The 22,637-nt window shown below is 39.5% G+C and overlaps 1 protein-coding gene across 2 annotated transcripts in view; it reads left to right on the top strand.

Annotated features, from left to right (window-relative positions):
• PDSS2 (decaprenyl diphosphate synthase subunit 2) overlaps nt 1-22,637 on the top strand; it is a 107,706-nt gene that overhangs the window by 8,951 nt on the left and 76,118 nt on the right. For both annotated transcript variants that reach the window (XR_014491688.1, XM_083356082.1), the window contains exon 2: nt 7,066-7,200. Coding sequence is in view for 1 of the 2 variants with exons in the window: in XM_083356082.1 (XP_083212208.1) it covers nt 7,066-7,200 (135 nt within the window). In the remaining variant the exon portion in view is untranslated. The remainder of the gene's footprint in view (nt 1-7,065; nt 7,201-22,637) is intronic.

Genomic DNA, 22,637 nt, shown 5'->3' with positions numbered 1-22,637 from the left:
GGAATCATGAAAGGGGAAAGGAGATGGGGGAGGCAAGGTGACCCAGATGAGTAGCTAACCAAGTGACCAGAGGAGGCGCCAAGCATAACAGAGGCAAACTGACTGAGGCGAGTGGGCAAGCCAGTGACCAAAGGGTGGCACCAGATGTACCAGCAGATGGCAGAGGCGAGCTGACCAGATGAGTGGGGAAGCCAGTGACAGAGAGGTGCCAAACACCCAAGTGGAGAGTGGAGCTGGGTGAGTGGAGGTGCCTGGGGGAGAAACCATAGTGGAGTGACATCCAGAATGATGGACCCGGTGAGTGACTGGGTAGCAGGGAAGAGCCTGGGTAGCTGTAGAAAGGGGATAGAAGAATCTGAGCTCGAACAGCCCTTTCAAGGGTGGTGCTCCATAAAGAATCCGTTGTGCCTCACTGTTTGGTTGAAAGTGATTTGAATGTGTCCTTAATTACTTCCCTGGCTGTTGATCAAAGCTGTGTGCCTAATATGCTCTAACTGCACCTATCTGGGAAATCCAGGTAGAAAGTAAGTGGGGGGCTCACAAGATCGGCTTGCTTCAATAGGCTGAAAGTGTGACTGTAAGCCGAACATGGAAGCCTGTGTGACAGCCCAGCTTTATGAGGACTGCATAGCATTTTAAAAGCTCAGGGAGTCACATGTAGAAAATCTCCACTACGGAAGCTGAAGGAGAAAACAAAGGCAGTGAGTGCTTCTGCTTTGGCTGCGGTGACTAGGCACAAAAGGTGAGAGATTGGTGTGGGGAATTGGGACGAACAAATAATTGCTGGCATTTCGTGGGGCTGTAGCTTGGCGCCGCACTGCTGGGGTGGGGTGGGGAGTCATGTGACAAAGAAGTTGGAGTGTCAAGGGTAGCATGGTGGTTGCAGGTCCCAAAAGGAGACAGCAGTGAGCCATTTCTGCTTCAGTTATGGCGGGGTACAAAAGATCATTGGCGGGAACTGGGAGAGAAGGTAGCTGGCCAAATGAATGCTTGTCGGGATAGACTGGATTGACTGAGATTTTCTGGGGGATTGCAAACAGCCCCCAAACTGCATGATTTTGGGACTGTTTGCCGCCCCAGAAGGCAGAGTGCAGAGCAGTCAAAGAGCAGAATTGGAGGCACTCCTTATCTCATTGAAGCTCCTATCTGGAAGGGATCAAGCCCAGAATGGCTTGGATGGGGCTGAAAATTGCTTAACAACTTGTGATTCCTGGTTCTTGACTGCAGCTGGGGTGGTGTGTGTGTGTCTGTGTGTGTGCCAGGATTGCCACTGTTAAGTCACTGCAGTCACATGACATCTCACCTCACTGAGTTATGACAGCCTTCCCAGTCCCAATTGTGATTGTAAATCCACTACTTGTAGCTTCACGTCATATCTAGCTAGAACATCAAATGGTTTGAGTTTGTAGATGGTAGATGAGCAGAGTGTGATTGTGAACAGTTTAGTTTCGTGTTCACATGAACATATTTCTTTTATGATTTTCTTTAAGAGAATGAAGCCTGCAAGGGAAGAGAAGAGGAAAAGAAGTGGTACTGCAATTTTGAGGGCCCTTGCATTGTTCATGTAACTGTAATCCTGATTTGGTATTAAGTCTGAAAGGGACCAATTTATCAGCTCCCATTTCATTAAGTGTTCCATTCAGGTTTTTATAGCTCTCCTGACATAGATTCATTCTTTTGTGTTAAACACTTTATTGTGAAAATGTGGGTGTTAGAAGAAATTTAAGAAAAGATAGCTAATTAACAAAAGATACCTAAGAAAGAAAACATTGAGAGAATAAAAATTTACCAACATTTGACTAACAGTAAGTTCTGTGGGTAGTTTACCTGGATTGTTAAATAATTCAAATATACAGTACTATAGTACTAAAGTTTTTATTGACATGCTGGCAAAGAAACACAGGCATTCTTTTTTTGCCATCTGTTTATAATGCTATATAAAGAAAATGATGCTGGTTGCTGTGGAAACCAACATTTCCAAAACCACAAGTTGCTTAAATGTCTCACCTTTTGAAATCTTGAGCTCTCTCAGGGATGAACACATCTATGGGAAATGTATCAGAATTTTCAAGTTACTTTTCCACAAATTATTAACTGTAAAGGGTTCAATATCTACACTGTGTGAAAAATGTAATCTTTCTTCACAGTTAATAAATCGCTTGATATTGTGGAAACAATACTTTAGTTACTGAAACTGTCATCAGCTTTTGTACACAATAATATGTGGATGATGGGATTATGCAACAGACTAAAAGTATAATGTAGGTTTTACAACCTGGAATTTTTGCATAGGTGCTTTTTTTGTACATGTTTACTTTTTTTTGTCTTTGAGCTTCTTCAGTAAGCATCATGTATGCTTGTGCTCCTGATTGCTTCATATTATAATCTGACTCAAATAAGAGGTGAAAATGGTTGAAAATGTTTTAAATTTTGGAAACTACCAGATGTAACTCAGCTATAGTAGAGTCTCACAGCTCAGTATTTCTTAGTGAGATATCTTGAGTGACAGATATATTAACTGAGTAGTTTCTAAGCCATCACTTAAAATTTCTGAAAGACACAAATGCTTTAACAGGGCAAAAAGAAATGCTTTTTATATGTGCTAATAGAAATTGTAGAGCACTCTTTCAAATGCCTTCCACAGCTCTGATACCTACTAGAGAGCTGTCCAGAAATCCAAGTTCAGAAGGTAACTGTAGGAAACATGTTCAAGTAAGCTGCATCGTTTACTAGGCTTATGCAGCTTCCCTCCACAGTTAATGTACAATCATTGTGAAAATAATGTTTTGAATAAGAGGTTCCTGATAGTTCCTGTGTGTGTATTTATAACTGGTACAAATAATCTCAACCCAGCCATGGTTTCTCAGTCTTTCCTTTCCCTTTAATTCATTTGCTTTTCCATCATATATTTGTTTTGCAACTTCTTCTTGTTGTTGTTAGCTGCGAAGTCGTTTCCGACCCATCGCGACCCTCTGGACAACGTTCCTCCAGGCCTTCCTGTCCTCTACCATCTTCTGGAGTCCCTTTAAGCTCACGCCTACTGCTTCAGTGACTCCATCCAGCCACCTCATTTTCTGTCGTCCCCTTCTTCTATTGCCCTCAATCTTTCCCAGCATTAGGCTCTTCTCCAGTGAGTCCTTCCTTCTCATTAGGTGGCCAAAGTATTTGAGTTTTAGCTTCAGGATCTGGCCTTCTAAAGAGCAGTCAGGGTTGATCTCTAGGACTGACCGGTTTGATCGCCTTGCAGTCCAGGGGACTCGCAGGAGTCTTCTCCAGCACCACAGTTCAAAGGCCTCAATTCTTTGGCGCTCAGCCTTTCTTATGGTCCAACTTTCACTGCCATACATTGCAACTGGGAAGACCATCGCCTTGACTATACGCACTTGCAACTTCTAGTTTATTCTTTCTAAATAACCAATTTATATCCGTGTATTTCTTTCATACTGTTCACTCCCTGTTGTTTTCAGTCCACAGTCATTCAGCATCCATTAATTCGTGATCCTTTCTTCTCATGTTTTTTCAATACACTTAAGTACTTTGTTCCCATGTTAAATTTATTTTTATGTTTCTACTGACTCTTGACTCTGTACTACCCTCTTTGTTAGATATGAGACAATCTATACAGAGCTATTTTCGCATTTTTCAATATTTTATTCTTTATAAGAGACTATGTACTTACTGAGTATTATTCTACTAGCATTTGTATGTCTTAAAATTTCTTAATATTTAATGAACATTCCACTAAGGCATAGAAATTCATTTATACCCTCTATATTTTTAGACATATGTTGTACGTAATTTGCAATTCACTTTATTTTCCTTGTCACATGCAACACAAATTTAATGTATTCTGTAAATGCTGCCATTAAAGTTACGCTGTATTTTTTAAATGTGGATGTGAATTGTTAATCGTGTTTCAATTTCTTCCTTGAATTCTTCTAAAAAATTTAAAAAGTATGTCTTTAGTCTTTACACTGTACACTGATTTGTCTGATAATCTGTAGATATGATTGCTAAAATGTAATTGTTGAATGGCCTTTATAAAAAATATCCTCCAAATTCTAAATGTTTGCCCCTCCTTTTGCCAAAAATGTTTCAATGAGTGGAAACCACTGGAATTATAAGCTTATCTCTTATCTCTGCTGAGAAGAGAAATAGCTCTGAACATTGGAAGTTGAAGTACTTACTGTATGCAGAGCTTCCATAAGAATGCTTATGCTTGGTTGATTTATTCTCTTAAACAGATGGACAGTAGTAGGAGGTGTAATTCTTTTAGCATAAAAAATATTATCCCGTGTTACTGCATGTGTGGGTGGTGCGAGTCTTTGTATCGGCACACTTCTGTAGTGTGCTTGTTTCTAAGCAAGGCTTTCCCTCTTCATTTCAAGTCAAGAGCACAAAAGAGTTCTCCATTTACATAGCAATTTGTTAATTTTAAAACTTATTTTTGTCAGAAGAATAGCACTGAGAATAACTGTGGTTTTCCTCCAGTTGTTTAGTTGCTCTGTAAACCTGGATTTTCAGTGGATCGTTGTACAGGTCTAATTCAATTTAGCCTGAAGGCATAGCGTTTAATAATAACAAGAGGGATAAACTAGAATTAAGCCAGCTACATTATATCTTGTGAGTTTATATTTACACTTGTGGTAATATTTTGCCCAAGGTTTTAGGAAGGAATCTGATTCTGATGTTAAGTTGTGCGTGTCTGTGCCCAGTTCCATTTGTGCTACTTCCAGCTGCTTTTTTGCCCTAGAGGAACCTGTCTTCTGCTACGTACCCATCAAGAATAATTGCACCATCTGGAAGACTTTTATGTACCTGTGACATGGGTTGAATATCTCTAGGGACATGGATTCAGGTAGAATGTGAATATGACCCCTGAAGCCATTTCAAGTGATTGCCGTAGCTTCTGATTACTAAAGGAGGATTACCGTAGGGCTTATTTGCTTCGAATCTCTTGCAGTTAACTTGAGCGAAGACTGAGTCCGTGTCTTTAATATAAGTCTGTTTATAACTTTGGAGGGCTAGAAAAGAAGTTTTAATTCTTAGCTCGGATTTGGAAAGGAAGCATAAATAACCACACGGAACACTAGATGGTTTAGGTCACATGCATGGATATTATATGAATTTGTGCCTTTGTTCTTGCTTAATAGTGTCCACTATTTCTCTGCACGGAGTTGCTATGAATTAGCTATTTTCTCACAAAAATGAAATATTTCAGAGATTGGTGCTTCACTGTCTCTATATTCTATTTTTATGTATTTTCTGTCATATGGTAATTGACTTCATTTACATTTTCATTCAATCTCAGTGAAGATGGATATGTAGACCGAACTTTGCTTCTAAGTTTAGAATTTTGAGCACCTAGTTTGAATACTGATTTCATTTAAATCAGTTATACAACTTGAAAAATACCTTCAGGGTTAACTGCTTAACTGTCCTGTCTCTAATGGCATAGTATATTAATTTTATTTGCATTTTTACACCCTTCTGTATATGCTATATAAAACAAAACTTCCTCTTGAATATAATGCCTCTAATACACAAACTGTTGCTTTAGGAGTTTCGTAACAATGAGAAATACTAAATACAGATACAATGAGTCAAAGATTAAATATATATCAAGAAGTTTGGAGGAGATGGATAAATTATATTCAGAACAAATATGGGACTAAAAAGTTCCATTTAGCTTATGAGTAGATTGTAGTGGGATATTGTTATTGGTACTTTGTTTGTAGTTATGTTAAAGGGGAGTTAAAGCACATTATGAATTTGGTTAATTGTATATTATGCATAATTTTTATTTAGAATATGATTATTGTAACTACAATCTTGTATTTAGCTCTGGGAAGTGTGGGGGGGAAGTGGGCGGGTTTGGGGTGGGAGGGATTTGGGGATATATTGTAAAATTTTGTTTTTGTAAAACTCTTAAATAAAAAAAGAAGTTCTAATAAGCAGAATCAAATGGGGGAAATACATAATGATTTTCCCAGAACCACATTTTATTCACTTTTCTTTTTTTCTGTTTAAAGACAACAAAGTCTGCTGCATTTGGCTAGTTTAACATTGTTATTTCAAAAAATAAAAAGATTTCCAAAGTTTATATAGTGTTCTTGGCAACTAATAATTAAAATTATTGTTGTTAGCCGCCCTGAGTCCTTCGGGAGATAGGGCGGGATATAAATCCCATTAATAAATAAATAAAATAAATAAAATAATTTGTCACTGCTTTTTGAATGGGAAACATTGAGAAAGTGGCCTGAATCATCGTTTAAAGTATCTTTACATGATCGAAAAATGACCATCATTCAGCATGTTCAAAATAACCTGCTCAGTATTCAAATGGTTATTCAAATTCAGGTAGTCCTCAACTTACAGTGACAACGGAGCCCAACATTTCTATTGCTAAGCAAGACAGTTGTTAAGTGATTTATGCCACTTTACAACATTTTTGCCACAGTTGTTAAGTCAATATTATGACTGTTAAGTGAATTTACCTTCCTCCATTACCTTTGCTTGTTGTGAGCCAGCTGAGAAGTTTTCAAATGATGATCACATGACCCCAGGATGGTGCAGCTGTCATAAATACATGCCAGTTATCAAGCGCCCGGATTTTGATCATGTGACCAAGGGGATTTTGCAACAGTTGCAAGTGTGAAAAATGGTCATAAGTCACTTTTTTCAGTGCTGTTGAACAGTCACTAATGGAATTGTGGTTGTAAATCTGGGACTACCTTTAAGTGCCTTGCCATCTTTTCCCCCAATATCATTTACTGCAAAAGTAAGCAGTTTGCAGCTTACTGGCCCCAGAGCCTTGCAACCCCCAGAACTCCCTGGAATTGGTAGGGCTGAAAATAACTGTGCTGTTGTAACTTTGAATGGGCACTAAATGAATGGATGTAAGTTGAGGACTACCTGTGTAATTCACTGAAGCCTCCATTTGGGAATATTATATGAACAATGTAATGCCTGATATTCTATGAAGCTAACACATTTGACAGAAAGTAAATTTAGGAGAATTCTATAGACTATTTAGACTTATTTTTCTTTTCTTTTCTTTTCTAGAGGCTTTGTGTCTGACACCAGGAACAATATGCAGATGAGAGGCCTAGTGGTTTTACTTGTGTCTAAGGCTGCTGGCCCCAACTTGTCAACAGAAGACTCCATTCAGAATGACATTGTCAGTGGGATATATTCCAGGCAAGTATTTGGATAATCCAAAGGATCATATAAATTGTCATGAGGACCCAGATTGTTGGGGGCAATAAGCTGACTTTGTAATAATGCCGCTTGGGGGGGTGTGAAAGCCCTAATAAGCAGGCATATACTGCTAAGAAGGCTACTGCTAAGCTTGTAAGCCGCCCTGAGTCTTCGGAGAAGGGTGGGATATAAATGGAATTAAAATAAATAAATAAATAAATCTTTCTGTCAATATATATTTACCGGTACTTTAGATGGAAGGATGGATGGGTGGATGGATGGATGATGGATTGATCGATAAATTGATAAGAGTGGTAAATAAGAATCAGCAGTGTTCTATTTTATACATTTCTATAGTATGGAAAAAATATTTTCAGTGTTTATCTAAATTATATATTGTTTGTGCTTTATATTGCACTCTTAAAAAGCATATTTAGTTGCAATGAGAAATATCTTCACAGAACTGTTCCTGAAGTTGCAGGAAATATTTTTTAAAATGTGTCATTAACCTTATCTTGTTTCATCCCAACAACCTTGTGAAATAGATTGGACTAATAAGTTCCTCGACTAACCATTGTGGTACCCATGCCATATCTTAATTAGCTATGCAACTAGGCAATTACTTTATGTGTCTATTTGACTATATGTGGCTAGCTATGAAAACTTTCTTTAAACGTCAGTGATGATACATGGAAACTAATGCCTTCCTTACATACCCTGAAACCAGGCAAGCCTGTTATATTTCATGTTTAGCATGAAGCTATTTTTTAACATTCTGAGTAGCCTGAAAATTGTTTTATTGTAAATGCTGGAAAGCAAGAAAAAGCTTAGCTGTTAAAAATTCCCATCATTCTTTTGAAATGGAAATTAAATTCAAGCAACAATAGATTTTGCTTTTCATTTTTATTATTTCTCTCATAAAAGAGGGGAGAAGTATGTCAGGAAAAGATCTGAACTTCCCTATAATTTGAAGAAAATCGTGTAAATGTTTGCTTGTCTAAAAATTGCTACAGTTTTATCACATTACTTTTGTTCTAAACACTTAATTCATGAACATTCCAGGAGAAATGTTGGGTGGATTATTGGCCAGTTGTCGGATGTTTGAAACTGACCAACTTTTCAAAATCCATGAACTGTCTCTAATAGCCTTTATTGCTATTTACCAAAGTAATGAGTGTGAAATCTCATGTGGTTGTTTCAGTGATTAGTAAGCTAGGGGTCATCATTCAGGGCAATCACACATTACTTTCTCTGATTTTCGTTAATGAAAGCAGCAACAGAATGATGCTGTCTAAATAAAAAAGAGCATGGGGAATGATCAGAGACTCACTTGACTAATTTTTCTATTCGAAATGTATTGCCCATTGCCTTTCTTTTAGAACAAAAATAAAGCTGTAGAAAGGTATTAACTTTATTTTTTTTTTGCTTTACTTAAATGTTCATGATATTTTCAGTTTAAAAGTAAACTGAAATCTTAGGCTATTGCTATCCAAAAGATCTTCATTAGCCTAGATCAAGGGTCCCCAACCCCCGGTCCGTGGACCGGTACCGGGCCGCCACATGCCAGCAACCGGTCTGCACAAACAAGCAAAACCCCATCCGTAGGATGCAAGCAGCACACAAAACCGGGACCTAAAAACCTGGCTCTTTGAGCTATCTGGTCTGGACTGAGGGGTTTAATGTTTTTAAATTGTGATTTAATTTTTGCGGCTAGACTTAATTTAATTTTATTTTAATTTTATATTGGATTGTTTTTAAATTTTGCCTTGTAAACCGCCCTGAGTCCTTTGGGAATAGGGCGGTATATAAACCGAATGAATGAATGAATGAATGAATGAATGAATGAAACCATGCCCCCTCTGGTCCATGCAAAAATCTCTCTCCATGGAACTGGTCCCTGGTGCCCAAAAGGTTGGGGGCTTCTGTCCTAGAATGATCTGACTTGATATTGCATGCTTGAGTCTCGTATACCTCAGTATGGAAGGAAAAGTGAGCAGTGTTCCTTATTGTGAGTGCAGGTAGTCCTCGACTTATAATAGTTCATTTAGTGACTGTTCAAAGTTACAATGGCACTGAAAAAAGTGACTTATGACCATTTTTCACAGTTACAGCCTTTGCAGCATCCCCATGTAGTCATATGATCAAAATTCAGACACGTGGCAACTGTTTCATACTTATGACCATTGCAGCGTCTCAGGGTCATGTGATCACTTTTTGCAACCTTCTGACAAGCAAAGACAATGGGGAAGCCAGATTCACTTAACAACCAGGTTATTAACTTATCAACTGAAGTGATTCACTTAACAACTGTGGCCAGATATGTGGTAAAATGGGACAAAACTCATTTGACGAATTCTCACTTAACAACATAAATTTTGGGCTTAATTGGGTTGTAAGTCAAGGATTACCTGTACCCCATTTCTAACTCTTATCTAGTAAAGGCTCTTTCAGTCTGAAATTAATTTCAGAAATAAGTATCTATAATGGCTTCATGAAGTCTTCTTAACCACTGGCCTTATCCATGCATATTTCTTATGGAGCATTTAATGTATAAATAATATATGCACCTTATTAATTTTAATACATACAAAATTCTGCAACAGCCAAATAACATTTTACGTGGCTCAATTTAATAATTTTATGAAACTGGGCCAAAGTAGTAAATTAATATTTAACTACGAACTTCTGAATTAATAGTATCTCTTCTAGTAAAATTCTAATTCTTCCGTCCTCGTTCATATCATAGTTCTAACGCTGAAGAGTAATTTCTGTATTTTTATCAGTTGATATTACAAAACTGTCTTTCTTCTCATTATTAGATGCTACAATTTTAGGAACACTAAAGTAGTCGACTGAGATTCAGTGGTTTGGTAGAGGGGTAGGAATAAGTGGTTAAAATTCCATGGTTAGCTAACTTTAAAATTAAAGCCAAAGAAATTTCTATTCTGAGTTTATACAGGTAGTCCTCGATTTATGACCACAACTGAGCTCAACATTTCTGTTGCTAAGCAAGACACTTAATTGAATTTTGTTCCATTTACAACCTTTCTTGCGACAGTAGTGGCCAAAAGTGTGGAAACGTTTGGGAAAAATGTATTTTTGAGGTTTGATGGATAATAACACTCCTTTTTTTGGAGTAGTACCATAAAATTATATATCAATGGAAAGATAATGTAATCAAGAATGTAATGCAACATAGTTTGTTCAATTATCTGTACTGTATTCTATGAAAAGTTATAGCCAAATAACCAGAAAAAGGAAGCACAACCTTCTTAGGTTGATACCAGGTAGCTTTCCTTCATCTGATTGTAGCCAATGAGCATGAGTGTTTAGAGAGCCAATCCTGTGTCATCTTGTTTTGGCAATGAGTCAATCAGATCACAGTAGGATTCAGTTATGGATGTCATGCATTAAAGCTGAGAGGAGGACATTTTTCAGTGTGTTATGTGATCGCTATCAAGTTGGTTGGGTTTTTTGTGTTCTTTCATGTAGTGAGCTTGTAAAATGTAACAAAAGTTAACGTAATGGTGCAAAGAGTTGACTGGTTGCCCAGAAAACAATGAAAAATAGTAATATTAAGTGAGCAAGGCTACAGTTATAAAGAAATTAGAAGAAAAATTGGTGGAAACCTAACCAAAGGTGGCATTTCTACTGTACACTTTTCCCAAAAGGTTTCCACAATTTTGGCCACTGCAGTTTTGAATCACTGCAGTTTTTAAATTAGTAACACGGTTGTTAAATGAATCTGGCTTCCCCAATGACGTTGCTTGTCAGAAGGTTGCAAAAGGTGATCACATGACCCCGGGACACTGCAACTGTCATAGATACAAGACAGTTGCCAAGCATCTTAATTTTGATCTTGTGCCCAAAGGGATGCTGCAGTGCTTGTCAGTATGAAAAAGAGTCATAAGTCACTTTTTTCAGTGCTGTTGTAACTTCAAATGGTCCCTAAACTATGGTTGTAAGTCAAGAAATACCTGTATGCACTGTGTGGCAAATTTACAAAAACGTACTTGATTTGGTGCAGGGTTTGGTAAATTTGTAGACTTTTTTCTTTATAATTTAAAAGACTTAACTGAGAACCAGGGTTGTGTGAAAGAGATGTAACTTTCAGCTGTACATACAAAACTTGAAAAATGTAGAGATAATTTTTAAAAACTTAAATATCCTGCTGCATATATTATTTTTATTTTATTTTCTGAAATGTCATGAGCTATTCTTACTCATTTTCCTCAGAAATTAAACTGGAGACTCCCCAGAAATGCTCTGTAGCTAGGATTCAACTTGGATGAAGAACGGTATTTCTATCACCAGCTTTTAATAGAATTTCATATAATTTTTGGTTATGTATTTCAAGCCTGAGTGTAGTGCCATAATAGCTGCTAGTTGACATTCATTCATTTTGTATGTTAGGAATTCCTATTTTTGGCTCGTTTAATAGTTCTGGGTTTTGGAAAATGAAGGGTCTATGCAGTTTGTAAAAGTATGCATGATTTTCACTAGAACTGAAGTAATTATGAAGATACTGCTGCAGTTCTGAAGAACAAGATGTTAGAGAAAGTTGAATTGTAAGGCTCAGCTGCATATATTAGAGTAATATGTCATATTTATAGGGTTGTTAATTGTTCTTTGACCTCTAGATTTCTTAATGAAAGGCTATAACAGTAGATTCCAACCTCTGCTGCTGTATATTAGGACTCGTTCACACACACTGTTTTGTGCAGGTTTTGGCCCTAATCTATCTCCTCAGCAATGTTGCCTTTTAATTAACATATATCTTGTCAGTGACAAGTATCTTGAGACACAATTACTAAGCGCAGAAATGTTTAAACTCTTGAGCAGTTTTTAGCACTAACCATTCCTCACAAAATAGATTAATTGAAAGACCTAAGTGAAAATGTTATTTGTACAGTGCATACCTTCTAGAAAATTATTGAGGGAAGATTGGAACAATTTTAGAACAATTTTTTCTTGCTGCAGTAGGTCTAGGGTCAATTCTTTCCAGAATTGCAAAACTGATAAGGATTGACTCCCTTTGGCAAGAACAGTTATTGTGATCTTGATCAGGGACTCATGGAAATGTTATTTTTTTAGATAAAGATCAGGTTACACTGCAGATAACAGTATTGCAGAATTACACAGAGATTTAAAAAATGCTCAAACTGTTGCTCCCCATGATAAGTATATACTCCGCATGTAAGTGTGGGCTCATATGGACACTGCCACAAAAATACTGTACTGAAATCAATTAGGTAAGTATGTGTTTATTTTATTTATGAAAGTTGCCCAATTCCAGAAGATTCTGGATCAAATACTACATCAAAAGCAATAAAAACCAATACAACAAAAGAAATGAATCAAAAGGAAAACAAACAAAGAGCAGTGCACCTTTTGGAAGAAAACCCATCAACTAACATATAACATTCTAAAATTGCAAAGGTCTGTGGATAAAGCCAGATTTTTTAAAAGATTTTAAAGGTGGGGAGCATACAGGTAGTCCTTGCTTCTTGACCACTCGTTCAGTGACCGTTTGAAGTTACAATGATGCTGAAAAAAGGAGACTTGCAAAGTTGTGGTCTTCACAGCACCCCCATGATCATGTGATCATGATTTGGATGTTTGGCAACTGCCTTGCACTTAACAATACTTGCAGCCTACTGCAGTCATGTATTTCCATTAGCCAGCTTCCCTGCCAGCTTCCCACAAGCAAAGTCAATGGGGAAGCTGATAGGGAAGGTTGCAAGCCATTTTGGTAAGTCACTCACACCCTCCCACACCTGGCAGCTGCCACCTTTGCCCCTACTGCACTCGCACTGCGCTTTACGTTCTGGCTTGATTGCAACCCATCTGTTGTGATTCAGGGTCAGCCTGTGGGTTCGGCAGTTGGGTCGGACGATTCAGAGGAGGAGGAGGGGGGTGTTGGAGAGCCTGCAGAGGACAGCCCTGAGGCTTCGCAGAGCCCTCAGCCAGGCCCCTTTCATCTGGTCACCACGCAGACCAAGCTGTGTGACCCTGACAGTGTGGATGAAGATGACCCACAGCTGGCCCTGTTCAAGGACGCCCAACGCAGGAGGCAGTCAATCAGGAGTAAACAGAGGAAGGCAATGGGGCACCTCGGAAGGAGGCAGAGAGAAGCCACGCCTTGAACTGTTTAAAAGGGGAATGTGTGGGAGGGCTGGTTTGCTGAAGGCAACCGTTTGAATAGCTCCTGTTTCATGGTTCGTGTTTTGGTTTTGCTGTGCTTGCTTTGTTTTGTGTCAATAAATTTGGCAGGCTTAGTTCCAGCCTCTTGCCTTTTTGTAAAGGGGTTGTCCCTGCCTTTTCTACAGGGCCGGTAGTAGGCTGGTACAGAACACCATCTGGGACTCGCTTAGTGACCCACAATCCTCGCTTAACAGTGGCAATGGGGATTTTTCCATTTTCCATGTTTAACTGAGAACTACCTGCTGGTGTCTCCAGGGTACGCTGTTCCAAATGGCAGATACCATGATAGAAAAGGTCTACTTCCTATGTTCTGTCATTGTAGGAAGCCACATCATGCACACTGTCTGATTGTTCATGGTGGACAGAAATTATCAGAGAGAAGCAGCCCCTCAGATAACCAGGCCCTATGCCATGAAAGCTTTATAGCTGAGAACCATCCCCTTGAATTGCACTTGAAAACTAACTGGCAAGCGGTGCCACTTACAGTTCAGCAGCATTAGACTGCGCCACCACGTTCTGGATTAGCTGCAGTTTCTGTAGAGTGCACTGCACTGGTCCACTAATGGGGTGACTAGGGCATGACTGACTGTTGGGAGGGCCCACGAAATGGATCGTGGCAAAGGTCCTCCTGGGTACACCTGTCACCTGCTCTTTGAATTGGAGGTTCAAGAAAACCCTCACATTGTATAACAGTCATGAATGGGGAAGTGCTACACTCTCTGATGCGAATGCCTGGATGAGCCCCCGGCTGTTTTCTTGACCAGGTTTTTCCAAAGGAGGTTTTCCCTTCCTAGGACAGACAGAATATGACTCACCCGAGTTAACCTTTCTGGCTTTGTGTCCAAGATAGGACTAGAATTCATAGTCAGATAGTTTATAACCTCATCCTTAAGGGCTCTTGATAGAAGATAGTTGCTTGAATATTCCAAGATGCATCTGATTAATATGACCTTGTCCTGAAGGCAGCAGCAGTTTCCTGGCTCACAAAGGGTTGTTATCCTTCCCTGCTGCTGATTAGAATGGTGCCCTGTTGATGGGGGAAGGAGCTCAAAGGCTATTTACTGGCTCCCTTAACTATTTACTATCAAAGCATTTATTTTATAAGATCCGTCTGCTTCAGGATGACATTGTCCATCGAGCACAGAAAACCTATCTTTTGGTAGGGTAAAACCCCATACCTAAGGGCCTAGAAGACAACAAACGCTTAAATGTTGTGAAGAAAATGTGGGGTAATCTTGATATTTTTGTAGTTCATAATTTATGGTGTGCTTTCAGGATTTGCCCTTTAATGAATGCTTGTTCTCAAAGCTATAACCACCAAAGTGGTTTGTTTGGTTTTTTTTACCAATAAAACACTCTTCTTGGTGCTCAGAACTGGCGAGGATCCATCATGTCTGTCTGAGATATTAAAATTTACAGGTTTAAAAGAAAATTAACATTGCGGATAGGCTTAAACTCTTGAAAAATAATCATCTGAGCTAAGTGGATTTTTATTTTTATTTTTGTGGTTTGAACAATGGTCAATTAACATTTTAAACATTTGTACTGCTACATTTATCTCTTAGTAATGGAGTGAAAGGTCTCTATAAACAATTGAAATAAAAGAAGTTGTTTGACACTTGTTAGAAAGTGACCAGTATAATTGGGCAATTCACTCAGGAAACATGTTTTTTTTTTAAAGTTTACCCTGCAGCATGGAATTTACACGTACACACACATTTAAGAAAGAAATGTGTTGATAACTAGACCATTATCATTTGTGATTCAGTATTTTCTCCCTCTGACCAATTGTTTCATAGTTTCATAGCAGTGGCTCAGTGGGTTAGGACGCTGAGCTCGTCGATCAGAAGGTCAGCAGTTTGGCGGGTCGAATCCCGAGTGCCGCGTAGCAGAGTGAGCGCCTGTTACTCGTCCCAGCTTCTGCCAACCTAGCAGTTCGAGAGCACGTAAAAATGCAAGTAGAAAAATAGGGACCACTACGGTGGGAAGGTAACAGCGTTCCGTGCGCCTTTGGCGTCTAGTCATGCCGGCCACATGACCACGGAGACGTCCTCGGACAAGTGCTGGCTCTTTGGCTTTGAAACGGAGATGAGCACCGGCCCCTAGAGTCGGAAACGACTAGCATGCATGTGCGGGGGAACCTTTACCTTTACCTTTATTTTCTCCCTCTGACCAATTGTTTCATAGTTTGGAAATCAAGCAGTAAGTTTGGCCAAACTTGTGCTAGCATGTTCCAGTAATACATTTTTCCCTCATGTGAATAAGAGACATTTTTATTACACTGTTTTTATTATGTGTTTGACTCCTGGGATGCTTAGCTGTTTCAGTTTGCTTGATTTGAGGAACGAAACAAATATTTTGAAACAACTGCCACTTAAATCCAGAAATGTATTTCTGCTCATGCATTGTTAGAACTAAATCCATTGGTATTATCCCTTTTCAGTTACATTGATGTAGTTATGTATTTTAAAAAGCTGTGTGGAAATATTTCGGGGAAACACTTGGACAGATGAGCATCTGTTCACAGGCTTGGTAGTGTCTCTACATAATTGGCAATGCATATTAATGGGAATCTGTTTACTTTCATTCAGTTTGTCTAAGGCAGTCATTGCATATAAACTTAACTGAGTTGCTTAAAATTGAGCCTAAAGCAGAATGCCCTCCCTCCAAAGAAAAGATATAAACAAGTATCACACACAAAAATAATAAACGACCTGATTTCCAAATACTAGCAAATGTAGTTGCTAGTTGTCTAATTCTTTTTTTTTTCATTATGGTGAGGAGTTCACCATACACAAGCTCTGATGGCTGCTCATGTGATGAAGGCATTCACTTTTGTTTGTGTCAGCTTTGTTAAATTTGTTGAACTTGCTCTTTGGAAATGTTGGTCCCTGATTATCAAAGGAGTCCCTGACTTTTGCGGTCAGTGGGCACATTTGACATGCTGGTAGCTTATCCCAGGTAGTCAAAGAAAATAGCTGCCATGGAAAGGGCTGGGTGGGGGGTGGGGGTGGGGGTGGTCCATTCAAAAAATGGTTGCCACAGTGAGTGTCCATTGCAGAACTCTCATTTATCAGAATGCAGACCTGCACAATTTCTTGATACCATCTTCTAAAAAGGCCTTGCCTGGGACTCACTATCAACTCCTTTTTTTTCTGTGCAGGTTGCCCCATCTGCAACAAAGTGTTAGACTTCAGCCACTCACACGTTTTACTTTCTAACTATGCCTATTGGCCTCAGTATAATCCAAGAAAGGGACGCGGTGGCTCAGTGGGTTAGGACGCTGAGCCTGTCGATCAGAAGGTCGGCAGTTTGGCGGGTCGAATCCCGAGTGCCGCGTAACAGAGTGAGCGCCTGTTACTCGTCCCAGCTTCTGCCAACCTAGCAGTTTGAAAGCACGTAAAAATGCAAGTAGAAAAATAGGGACCACTCCGGTGGGAAGGTAACAGCATTCCGTGTGCCTTTGGCGTCTAGTCATGCCGGCCACATGACCACGGAAGACGTCCTCGGACAAGCGCTGGCTCTTCGGCTTTGAAACGGAGATGAGCACCGGCCCCTAGAGTCGGAAACGACTAGCACGCATGTGCGGGGGAACCTTTACCTTTACCTTTATAATCCAAGAATAGTTTTGAAAATAAAGATGACGAACATTCTTTGCTTGGGGCATGCTAGCATACTTTCTGACTTTTGCTTAAAATAAAAAATAAAAGTTAGGTGTCTTCTGGCACTAAGTTACGGATTCCCAGATTGACCTTTTGCAGTTTGCAAACTGTTGCAGAAGCTGTTCATATTTCTGGTTGAATGGTCCCCAGGGACTATTTTCCGGTGATGTTTTACTACTATTTTCAACATTAGGGCTACCATGTCTGGACTGCAAAAATGTAAACAATCACTAGATGGAAGCAAAGAGTTGATTTTCCTGTTATTCTTTTTCTGCTATTTAGGCAATCATAGTGGATATTGCAGTTTAGATATTGTAGCTCTCAAAATTATTGGTATTGTTATTTGATAATGTTGATATTTTTGAATTATTTTATCATATTTTATAGTTTGTTGTAAGGGACGCGGTGGCTCAGTGGGTTAGGACACTGAGCTTGTCGACCAGATGGTCGGCAGTTTGGCGGGTCGAATCCCGAGTGCCGCGTAACAGAGTGAGCGCCTGTTACTTGTCCCAGCTTCTGCCAACCTAGCAGTTCGAAAGCATGTAAAAATGCAAGTAGAAAAATAGGGACCACTACAGTGGGAAGGTAACAGCGTTCTGTGTGCCTTTGGCGTCTAGTCATGCCGGCCACATGACCACGGAGACGTCCTCGGACAAGCGCTGGCTCTTCGGCTTTGAAACGGAGATGAGCACCGGCCCCTAGAGTCGGAAACAACTAGCACGCATGTGCGGGGGAACCTTTACCTTTACTTTACCTATGGTATGTTGTGCTATATGCCATTTATAATTAGATTGAAGCAGCAGAAAAGCATTCATAATAAAATAAATAAAAACCAAGAGCCTTTTAAGACTCCAGCTGTGGAAATACATGAGACTGATATAATAAGTTGTCCTTTAAAGACAATATTCTACTGAAAGCTTTTTTGGATACAAAGGAAGCTCTTGATTCTTTAAATACGAGCATTTTCTTTCCTTTCAAGTATTTCATTGTCAAAGCTGATCCAAGAAATACAGTATCACACTGCAACACATATGTCACACTGACTTTTTTGGTAGTTAACAATTTTCATGAATTACGCATTATGGATGAAAGAAATTTCAAGACAGATAAAAAAGGAAATATTAATAACCATACTATACATAATGTCTATATGTATGGTGGCTTGAATGAAAGTTGCAATTTCATTCAACTGAAATTGCCTACCCTCAGAGTAGTGGACAATTTCAGCAAAATTAAGTATTATATTATTTGAAAGATTGACGGTCTCTGAAAGAATGTGCCATAAACATTAATTCATCTTTATGATGCCAGAGGTTTCCTTATTGGGTCTGATATTTCCTTACTGTGTCTTGATTCTTTGTTTAGTAGTGAAAGATAATCATATCACTTTTGCTACCTATAATAGTGAAATACCACATAAAAAGCAGGAGTGCCAAATTCAGTAATTCTTGAAGTAAATTCTTTCATAGAAAAATATGCTCCCATCCAGAACAGGTGTACAGTATACAATCATCTCCTTCCACACCCAAAGAGTAGATAAGATAGGATACTGTCTTATCTGTGATAAATTTCTCGTGTTTAGTTTTCTGTGAATGTATTCAAACAATAATACTTAGCAAGAAAAAAACATGACTTTTTTGAGGTTTTGCTAGTTTAAAATACATTTATTTAGAACAATCTGACTACTAACTCATTTTTAAAGTAAAAGAAACAATACGTGGTCAGTATATTCCTGTTGTTGTACTTAAAACTCAGTTCACTAATTCCTTAAAATGTGCTAGAGCGCTTTAATCCACTATTGCTATATCATAAAAAGACAGGATAATTTTGTTCCTGACCGTAATGGTTTTAACCTTGTGTACTAATTTGAATTTGCTTGTGAAAGTAGAATCTTAAATGAGATACAAATGAAGAAAAAATTGCTAATGGTGGCAGTCTTATGTCTAATGAGTACTGTGTAATAAACCATAACCTCTTGAACAATGCTGTAGAAATCTGTATGATTATTTTGGATGGATAGTCCTTGTATACGGCTCATTACCATCTGGCATAATATGTATTGATATAGTCTGTAATTGTGAACTATTTGACATGCTATTTTTAACAAATGTGACTTGCCTGGTTAGGACTTGTATATAGGGAAATGTAACAAGAGAATTACAGACGATCAGGCTTGCCACACATCATAAGAAGTAGAATGAAGGTCTACATAAGGTTCCAGTCCAATATCCATGTATCCAGATAAAGGCCATCTATACAACTAACAACTGCCAACCTAGCAGTTCGAAAGCACATAAAAATGCAAGTAGAAAAATAGGGACCACTACGGTGGGAAAGTAACAGTGTTCCATGCGCCTTTGGCGTCCAGTCATGCCGGCCACATGACCACGGAGACGTCCTCGGACAAGCGCTGGCTCTTCGGCTTTGAAACGGAGATGAGCACCGGCCCCTAGAGTCGGAAACGACTAGCACGCATGTGAGGGGGAACCTTTACCTTTATACAACTAAGAACCATATAGGGATCCACCTGCACAGATCCTTACCCTCTTTCTCCTAGAACAGATGGTCTGCTCTGTCAGTTCTGAAAGTGAGGATTGTATTTTGGGAATAAATCTAGCCTGAACAGGTGATACTGATAGTATTTAGAGGCATCTTTGCCAACCATCTGTGCTGCATTACCTTGGCCATGCTGGATTAGGGCTTTCCCCTCTTGTAGCCATCTGTTTGCAAGTGGCTGACTTGATGCTAGAATCATGTTTTCTACATCAGACGTGCATATTCTCATGTCTATCATTATTCCATGCCCACAAATTTACATTTATTTCATTTTCATATGTTATTTTCCAGAAGGGTGTATAAGTGAGGCTATCTGTCAGCGCAGCAGACATCATTAAGACAGCAAGTCTGCCCATCCTTTGTAGTATTTTCTGAACCAGATGTGGAAGTTTGCAAGCAGACAGAAGGAATCAATAATCTTTTGAGGAAATCCCCGCAGTAGAATTTTGTTTGCAAAAGGGTTGAAGAGTTTCTGGTTAACTAGTCCAGCGTTTCTATTACTAACTTTATTTGTTAAGTTACATCAGACATGTCAAACACAAGGCCCGGGGGCCAGATCTGGCCCGCAAAGTGGTTTCATGCGGCCCGCGAAGCCATCCTGGAAACAGTGAGGGAACGGCCCCCACTGCCTTGGCCCTGGCCCAGAGACCCTCCTTCTGCCAGAGACCCTCAGATCTGTCCCACTCCTGCCCAGGCCCCCATAGGCACCCTTGATGCCAACGATGTAGAGCTGGCCACACCCACCCAGTAGGCCACACGCACTCTAGCCACGCCCACACAGTAGGCCACACCCACCCAGGCCACACCCACCTGGCCCCCTGAGGGCAACCGCAATGCTGATGTGGCCCTCAATGAAATTGAGTTTGACACCCCTGAGTTACATTATCTCATAGCAGGTGGACATTAAATATAGTAAAAAAAATATCTAGCAGTTTCCTTTACGGTATTAATTATAAAAGCCCCTGATCTTGATGCAAATGCCCAAGGTCAGCTGTTTGCACTCTGAAAAGTTTATTAAGTAACTAATTGCACCTGAATATGGATGGCAAGGAGTCTTCAATAAGCATGTCATAGAAAGCGAAGACAGAAATCTTCCATGTAATCAGTAGTGAGACTGCGCTTGGATTACTATGTATACTTCTGGTCATTATAATTTTTTATTTATGTAGCGCATGACATACAATGCCAAGGAAATCTAGACATGCCAGACACAATGCAGTCCTGACAGCCTAGATTGCTAGTCGATGGCTAGCGTGCTTATCCTTTTTTTATTGAAAAGTTTTACAAAATTTTAATAATAGACCCCCCCTCCCCATCAACCCTCTCCCCTTCCCTCCCCCCCCCCCGGACTTCCCAAAGCAGAATACAAGCAAAGTGGTTGTTAAGTGAGTTACGCTTGACTTTGAGAGGTCCTTAGTGCTCTCATTTCAAACCTGAGCTACAAATATTCTCCTTCATTGATACTTGACTTTACAACTTCTTTGCCAGGGTTATTAAAGAAATCACTGCATTATTTAAGTGAAATCACATGGAACAGTCGCAAATGGCAATCATATGACCCCAGGATGCTGCAACTGTCATAAATATATGCTGGTTGCAAAGCTCCCAAATTTTGACCATGTGACCCTGGGTATACTGGGATGAGCTTAAGAGTGTAACTCAAGGAATACTTTAACCCAGGCATGTCAAACTCACGACATCACATGATGTCGCGTGACGTATCGTAAGTTTTTCACCATTGCCGGCAATGGGGTGGGTGTGGTTTCGGAGTGACGCATCCGGCCCGTGGGCTGGCAGTTTGACAGGCCTGCTTTAACCTTTTAAATAACAAATCCTAAATATTTTCTTTCTACCAGTATCTAGTATTTAGATTCACAGTAACCATCTATCAAATGAGCTGAAAAATCCTTGCCTATTCATAGTAGTACCACTTTACAATGTCTGTGCCACACTTGGAATATTGCATCCACTTTTTTTTTTAATCCCATTTATATCCCGCCCTTCTCCGAAGACTCAGGGCGGCTTACAATCTAAGAAGCACAAATCAATGTGCTTAGCAATAGCCTTCATTCTATGTATATGCCTGCTTATTAGGGCTTTTGCCCCCCATAAGCGGCATTTTACAAAGTCAGCTTATTGCCCCCAACAATCTGGGTCCTCATTTTACCTACCTCGGAAGGATGGAAGGCTGAGTCAACCTTGAGCCTGGTGGGACGCGAACCTGCACTAATTGCAGGCAGTTGGTGTTACTTAAGCAGGCATTAGCCCACTGCTCCACCAAGGCTCCACTTTTGGTTGCTGTGATATAAAAAAAGATGTTGAGACTTTAGAGTGCAGAGAAGAGCAACAAAGATGATTAGAGGACTGGAGGCTAAAACATATAAAGAACGGTTGCAGGAATCAAGTATGTCTAGTCTAGTGAAAAGAAGGACTAGGGGTGACACGATAGCAGCGTTCCAATATTTGAGGGGCTGCCACAAGAAAGAGGGGGGTCAACCTATTCTCCGAAGCAACTGAAGGCAGGATAAGAAGCAATGGATGGAAACTAAGAAATTTTCTGACAGTTAGAACAATTAATCAGTGAAACGAGTGCTTCCGGAGTTGTGGATGCTCAGACCCTGGAGGTTTTTAAGAAGAGATTGGACAACCATTTGTCTGAAATAGTATATTTCTGGGGAAAGGAACAAAATGATACTTGGTCCAAGCCTGATACAGTTTATGGAAATACTAAGTAGTTCTTCTTTTTAAAGAAAACCCACTTGAAAATGTAACTAACAAAAATATCCAGAATGAATTAGTACATGTGTGAAATGTTTTGTTTCCCGTCTTCTCACGTGGAATAATCGGAGCTCAATGTTCCAGGAGTTGCTTGTTCATTACTGGAAGGCTATCATCCATCAAATAGTTTTTGATATCTCAGATGGCCCCCAAATAGGTCGACTGGAGGGGGAAATGAAACGTTCTGGGAAAAGAAGACATGCTTCAGAAAGCAAGTTATCTTTTTCATATACATAA

Source organism: Vipera ursinii (assembly GCF_947247035.1).
Source record: "Vipera ursinii genome assembly, chromosome: 1".
NCBI classification, from domain to species: domain Eukaryota; kingdom Metazoa; phylum Chordata; class Lepidosauria; order Squamata; family Viperidae; genus Vipera; species Vipera ursinii.
The sequence above is the reverse complement of the archived record's forward strand: the minus strand, read 5'-3'. Positions and strand labels throughout refer to the sequence as shown.